General features: G+C 50.2%; 1 protein-coding gene across 1 annotated transcript; it reads left to right on the top strand.

Moving 5' to 3' along the window:
• Positions 1 to 5664: 5664 nt before the first annotated feature.
• Positions 5665 to 7451, top strand: LOC125526901 (uncharacterized). The gene is made up of 6 exons (XM_087546127.1): positions 5665 to 5960; positions 6044 to 6217; positions 6300 to 6650; positions 6738 to 6833; positions 6921 to 7046; positions 7142 to 7451. Exons 1-6 carry the CDS (start codon positions 5901 to 5903, stop codon positions 7298 to 7300), a joined length of 966 nt encoding a protein of 321 aa, XP_087402253.1. The 5' UTR covers positions 5665 to 5900; the 3' UTR covers positions 7301 to 7451.

Consider the following 7451-nt stretch of genomic DNA (forward strand, 5'->3'; position numbering starts at 1 on the left):
GGGGGTAGCAATGCCACCAGAGCGTCGCACTGGCCCCTCATACATGCGGGGTGGTGTGGTGGCATGTCCGAAGAGGCGGCACACGTCTCCGGGGTTTGGCCCCCCTCACGGACGGCGCCACCGCCGGCACCTGGAGTGGCGAAACGGACGCGTTGGGTCTACACGGAGGGGATCTTGCTGTGGGTCTGGCCCGGTTGTTGCTCCAAAGTGTTCCTATGGGCTGACCTAACACAACCGGGCGGGGAGGTCCGCTGGTCAAAGCCCGTCCGTGCAAAGTCAAAGGGCTAGATCTCGTGGTCAAACGCTACAAGGTTAGGCGGGACGGGGGCCCTGGGGGGGGGGGGTAGCAATGCCACCGGAGCATCGCACCGGGCCCTCATACATGCGGGGTGGTGTGGTGGCATGTCCGAAGAGGCGGCACGCATCTCCGGGGCGTGGCCCCCCCTCACGGACGGCGATGACACGGTAGTAGACGTTCTGCGGTAACGATGCGCCGTGAATATTATTAAAGACTCGGAGCGCGATAAAATCATGAGTTTTTTTGCACGACGTGGGCACATGTGCTATAGGAACGATGGTATTTTTTCATAATTTTTGGTGATGGAGAAGTATCCAAAAAATTCCCTCTACGCGGATTGCCCTTCACGCGTCTACGGTTGTGGCCGGCAGCCTACGGGGGCTAGCATGCCGCCAAATCTTGCGTAGGCGGCCTCTCACAAGTCTGGAAGTGTTGTGGCGGTTGCAAACGCCCGGCACGCGTGTCCGGGGTGTGCCCCCCCTCACGGACGGCGCCGCCGCCGGCACCTGAAAGGGGAAACGGACGCGTCGGGTCTACACGGAGGGGATCTTGCTGTGGGTCTGGCCTGGTTGTTGCTCCAAAGTGTTCCTATGGGCTGACCTAACACAACCGGGCGGGGAGGTCCGCTGGTCAAAGCCCGTCCGTGCAAAGTCAAATGGCTAGATTCCGTGGTCAAACGCTACAGGGTTAGGCGAGACGGGGGCCCTGGGGGGTAGCAATGCCACCGGAGCGTCGCACCGGGCCCTCATACATGCGGGGTGGTGTGGTGGCATGTCCGAAGAGGCGGCACGCGTCTCCGGGGCGTGGCCTCCCCCTCACGGACGGCGAGTCGGCGGCCATGCGCTCCCAGACCCGCGACCAGGCCACGGCCTCGGCGGATGAAGCTACTCGAGTTCGGCGCCTCCCCTCCCCTCTGTGTGGTTCCAGGAGAGGAGAGGGTCGAGCGGTTAAAAAAACATTAAAATCCATATGAAATAATAATACATAAAAAACATTAAAAATAAAAAATATAACTATAAAAAACATTAAAAAATCTATATGAAATAAAAAACATAAAGAAGGAAAAATATGAACTACTAAAAATATTTAAAAAATGAAAAATATGAACTACTAAAAACATTAAAAAAAATGAAAATATAACTATGCCGACACGTGTCACGGGGATCGGTGACGTGGCATCTATGCCGACGGCAGCCGTCGGCATAGTTTGCCTTATCCCCTCGCGTCGACCCTCATCCACTCAATCTCTCCCACTCCCCGCGACCCCGCCCCCTGCTGCTGTCGCCGCACTCGCCCCCTGCCGCCGCCACACTCGCCCCCTGCCTCGCCCGTGCCCCCTGCCGCCCCACCCGCATCGCCGCCGCCCCATCCCACCGCACCCGCGTCGCCTGCCGCCGCTCCTCCCTCGCTCCAGCCGGCGCCGGCCTCGCTCCAGCCGCCCCCGCTCCAGCCGCCCCCGCCCCTCCCTCCTCGACCCCGGCCCTCCCTGCGCGGACGCCGCCCCGGCCGGCCCACGGCCTAGCCTGGCCGGCCCCCTGCTGGTTCGACCGGCCGGCCCCTCCGGCGACCGCCCCCTGCCGCTCCGGTGGTCGTCCCATGCCCCGACCGGCCGCCCCCTGCTCCGGTGGTCGCCCCCTCATCCGTAGGTAAGATTTTTTTTACCTTTTTTGTGTAGTAATGTTGTAGATGAATGCATATATATGTATAGTAATAGATGATTAGATAGATGGATGTTAGATAGACGAATGAAATGAAAGAGAGTATAAATGTGAAAAAAATTAAGTGCACAATGTGAGATAGATAGATGAGATGAATGGATATTTGTGTAGTTTTACTATGTTTTTAGATACATACTCAATATTATAGATATATGTATTGTGAAGATGAGATGAGAGGGAAGAGTAATTTTTTTGTGAAGATAGATAGACGAAAGTTAAAATTTGGATATGATGAGTGGTTACTTCATCAAGTTGGTCTTGCTAAAACAAGTTTGTGATATGATGTGATGTGTGATGATGCTTTATATGTGATGTGATGACCTAATTTTTTTCATTTGGTGGAATTTAGAGGATTTCTGGTGTTGCCTCCAGTGGAGTGATCATTGACGTTGGAGCTCTTGGTCTTTGATTGTCCCTTCGCTAATCGACTACATCATCTACATCCGAGGGTGAGCTACAAATCCACCACCTCATACGTTCTTTTAATCATGTCACTAGATTAAATTTTCACATCAAGTCGCGTAACCTAGGTCTCCCGTCCGAAAGGGTTGCATTGATAAATATGCATTCAATTGCATATTTATCATCGCAGCTCTTTCGGATTGTCCAGCGCTTTCCACGGACAGCCCGAGGATGTGTAGATTGGGTACGTTGTTCATGCTCTACCCCGTTCCGAGACAGGACCTCAAACTTCCATACAACATAGACGTGATGCACACCGAAAAGAATGTCGCGGAGTCCCTTTTTCACACGATCCTCAACATTCCTGATAAGACAAAGGATAATGTTAATGCTAGAGTTGATCAACAGAATATTTGTGATAGACCATGTCTACACATGCAGCCTCCCACAGGCAGTCAAAAATCTTGGTTCAAGCCAGATGCTGACTTCGTACTTAAAAAGGATCATAAGATGGAGGCATTCAAGTGGCTGAAACACATCGTGAAGTTCACTGATGGTTATGCGTCGAATATAAGTAAGGGGGTCAATCTTTCAACGGGCAGAGTGACCGGACTCAAGAGTCATGACTATCATGTATGGATTGAGCGGATTACGCTGGTGATGGTTTGGGGCTATGTTCCCGAGCGTGTCTGGCGTGTGCTTGCGGAGTTAAGCCATTTCTTCCACACGCTTTGTGCTAAAGAAGTATGTCCTGAGAAGATAAAAGAAATGCATAAGAAGGCGCCGGAGTTGATATGCAAGCTAGAGAAGATCTTACCGCCAGGCTTCTTTACTCCGATGACACATCTCATTTTGCACCTCCCGAACGAGGTATTGTTGGGGGGCCCTGTGCAGAATCGTTGGCAGTACGGCCCTGAGAGACAGAACAAGCATCTGAGACAGAAATGTGGAAACAAAGCTAAGATTGAAGCTTCCATAGCTGAGGCAGTTATCCTAGAGGAGGTGGCAGACCTCAGGACAGCCTACTATCCGGACCATGTTCCCACGTTGCACAATAAGGTGTCTCGATACAATACAGAAGAATCCAAGTATAAACCCAAGTTGCCTCTATTCATCGGGCAAGGTGGTAGGGCTGGATGCTTGAAACCTTATCTCATGCCACGAGATGAGTGGGAGGATGTCATGTTCTATATCTTGCACAACATCAAGGAAGTTGAGGATGAGTGGATGAGGTAATACCTTTGCACCATTCTTTTAGTCAATTCGTTATGTTCACTTTGCCTAGTTCTTATACCGCTGTTCTTATTGTAGTCGATTCGTTGAAGAAGAATGGACGGGAATGCTGCCTCCTACTGAAGCGGAGGCACTTGCTCTTCTCCGAAGGGGTGCTGATGGAAGGAAAAATTTCGTTGCGTGGTTCATGGAGAAAGTAATTTTTCACACTTCCCTATTACCTATTTCAATTAAACTCATGCACCCTATAATTTCAATTAAACTCATGCACCCTATAATTTCAATTAAACTTGTAGGGAAATGATCCGACCGAATCAATGGATGAAGAATTGAGATGGGTTTCCATGGGTTTTGACCCTGTCGTCATGACATGCCAAAAGTATGATGTGAATGGGTATCGCTTCCATACAGAGGAGCACCAGAACAGTCGGCCTGATCCCAAAACCATAAATACTGGAGTCTTCACTGAAGGAGATAATAAAGTAGATTACTACGGAAGGGTAGGAAAAATATACGAGCTTACATTCAAACGTGGCCGCGAACACCTAAGTCTCACTGTGTTCAAATGCCGATGGTTCGACCCCAAAAAGGGTCTGAGACATACGCCTTCTATTGGTTTAGTTGAAGTTAAACCATCAACCGTCTATGCCGGAGCTGATCTCTTTATCGCCGCTACCCAGGCCACACAAGTATATTATCTGCATTACCCATACCAAAAAGAGTACCTAAAGGGTTGGGAAGTTGTGTTCAAGGTGCCGCCGCATGGTAAGCTATCGGACCCGAACGATGATGATTACTACAACATAAACCCCATGACATACGAGGGAGTGTTCTATCAAGAGGAACATGATGACGTGGTCTGAAAAAACGAGGATGATAACTTGGGTTATGTTGACCTGGACCTAAACGACGACGATGCATAGATTGATGGTGAGGCAGTTGTGAATCAAAGAGACATAATTATGCTTGAAAAGTTAAAATGAAGACGCTGACGATGAGGAAGAGCCTCCACCTCCGTCAGACAACGAAGAAGATATGTGTGATAGTGATGATGAGACCGGTCCACGAATAGATTATATTAGTGATGATTCATATGGGTTCTAGAAAATGTAAGTTCTTTTAATGATCATTACAATAGTATGCTTAATGTGCACTTCTGGTATTAATGTTTTTCCTGTATGCTTGTTTAATTGATATCCTTACTAATTGTTTATTCTCTTCTCAATGCAGGTTTGCTAATCATGGGCAAGTCCAGCGGCGCCAGTTTCCTCAGTAAATTCAAAGGACTTACTCGGAGTGGACGAGCCCACAAGGTTCCCTCCCGACTACGCGAGGATGACACCTCACAGGGAGGTGGAGGGGTCGGGGGAGGAGACCCTAGAGGAGGAGGCGGTGGGGGGAGAGCCCCTAGAGGAGGAGGAGGTGGGTGGAGAGGCAGCCGGGGCAAAAAACTCCGGGCCGTGTCCGAAATAGGAGGGTCTTCTTCGATGCCCTCCTATACAGAGGCACCTTCTGAGTCTGAGGAGGAGGAGTATGTTCCTGATGGCGAGGAGGAGGAGGGTGAGGAGGAGGGCGAGGAGGGTGGAGGGGATGTTGATCCCGAGTTGTGGGGTGACTTGCCACCGGGTGCTCCGCAGGGGTGGCTGCGTGGTAATGCCGGACTACCTACACCACCTTCTATCGAGGAGCACAAGTGGCTCATTGAACCTGTGGGGACAGAGTAAGTGCCTCTCAATCATATTTTCAACACATGACAACATTTTCTTATTGTACGCATGGCAATCATTTGATTCTTTTGCAGAAACTGGATCCTTCGCGGAAAGGGCCGTAAACCGAACGGTCTTATCACTGTCCTGTTGAAGGAGTTTTGGCCTGGCCTATTCTGCCCGCGGCCAGACAGGGACCCACAGCTGCGGGTTTTGGCCACAAGCTGGGCCCACTACGAGGCTTGCAGCAACGCGGAGTACGAGACGGCCGCTAAGGCCGTGATCACCAAATTTTGGGTAAGTTCTCTTCTGAATCACTTGTCTTCAGTTTCGTTCATAGTTTATCATTGAATCACTCAACTCATGCCTTGTTTGCTTCTGGTTTATGCATGATTGCAGCAACTCTATAGAGTTCTTGACGAGCACAAGCCCAGAGCCGACGTGGTCTTGCTTGCGGCTGCGAAGAAGAAAGCTCGTCAGTTGCAGTACGAGGTGCGCTGGGTTGCCGTCTCGCAGTACTACCACATCTACCTGCAACAAAAGATGACCAAAACTCAAGCGCAGAGGCAACGACTTACCTTGAACAGGGAGCAGTTCATGATGGTAACTATTACTAACTTATCATTGTTTCAAGCAGTCAACTATATGTTTCGTGCTCACATGTCATGATTCCAAAATTTGCATAGGTTGTTCCTCGTTGGTGCTATGGAAGGCATGACGGATGGGCAAGTTTGGTGGATAGGTGGCTCGGCGACGATGCAGAGTTTGCTACCAAGAGCATCAAGGCCCGGGCTAACCGTGGAAAAGACGGGACACACGGCCAAGGAAACAGGAACAACTGGGGCTTCAAGGCCATGAAGGTATATCTATATGCATGATGCACTTTTGTTCTTCTTTACCATCATGTTCTTATGTATGGCTAACTTCTGTTTGACGTTACAGGAGGACAAGTTGAAGAGGGCGCTCTCAGACATTGAGTCGTGGAAGCTGGCCCGCGAGCGGAGTCATCCCAAGGAGGGCGAGAGCCAGTACTACGGCAAGACCGAGGAGCACCTGGAGTCTTACACTCAGCACTATCAGCAGTTGCATCCGGATGTTCCTGTTCCTGAGGTCGCCCAGTCTCAGATCGACGACACGGCGGTGGTGGCCATCCAGGCGAAGTCACATGGCAGGTATCCGTGTTTCGATGGCTTGATAACTCCTTCGATCTCGTACACATGGCTTCGGTCTACCAACCCGAGCCAGTTAGAGAGTACGAGGCGTTCACAGACTCCCTTAGCCCGCCAGCATGCTGTAAGTACTTCCCCTTTATCTTTTTCTCTCTAGCATTCTCAGTTCATTTTCAGCATTGCTCACTTAGAAACAACCTAAATTATGTAGGCATATAAGGCCTTTGTCGAGCATAGGAATGTCGAGGTGCGAGAGTACTTGCAACGAGTGAAGGCAAATGATGATTACAACCGTCAGATGATGGCGGTTAGTTTTGCCCTCTTAAAACCAAGCTAAATTTTTGCACTTTCATTCCTTCTGACCTTCTAGTTTGCTTGTTTAACTAACATCCAGGCTATGTTGGCGTCTTGGAGTAACCGCACGGATCCACCACAAATGGGACCCCCACCACCACCTGCGGGAGAACCCCCACACGTGCCCATGTTCGATGAATGGGTGGCACTAGGCAGTGATGGTCCGGTTAGTACATTTTCCTAACTACTGGCAAACTAGTTCTCGTTCATTCAACACTATCATATCATATTTACCGTTAGAATCTTTTCTGAAACATGTAGGGGACCGGTGGCTCGACTACTGCTCCGTCGACCCCAGTCACTCCGATCTGGCAGAGTGATGGTGGTCGCGGTGGCGGTTTTGGCGGAGGTGGTCTTGGTGGTGGTGGTTTTGGCGGAGGTGGTCTTGGTGGTGGTTTTGGCGGAGGTGGTCTTGCTTGATGTCGATGATGATTCCGTGCATGTGGCCGTCGTGCCATGCCTTTCATGTTGCTACTTTTATGATGTTTCATGTCTTGCACTACTTTTATGTTCATGAACTTCCGCCGGTGATGATCTTTAGATGATGATGATGAACTTGACTATGTTTAGA

This window comes from Triticum urartu, chromosome 3A, assembly GCF_056163025.1.
Source record: "Triticum urartu cultivar PI428250 chromosome 3A, HENAU_Tu73, whole genome shotgun sequence".
Lineage (NCBI taxonomy): Eukaryota > Viridiplantae > Streptophyta > Magnoliopsida > Poales > Poaceae > Triticum > Triticum urartu.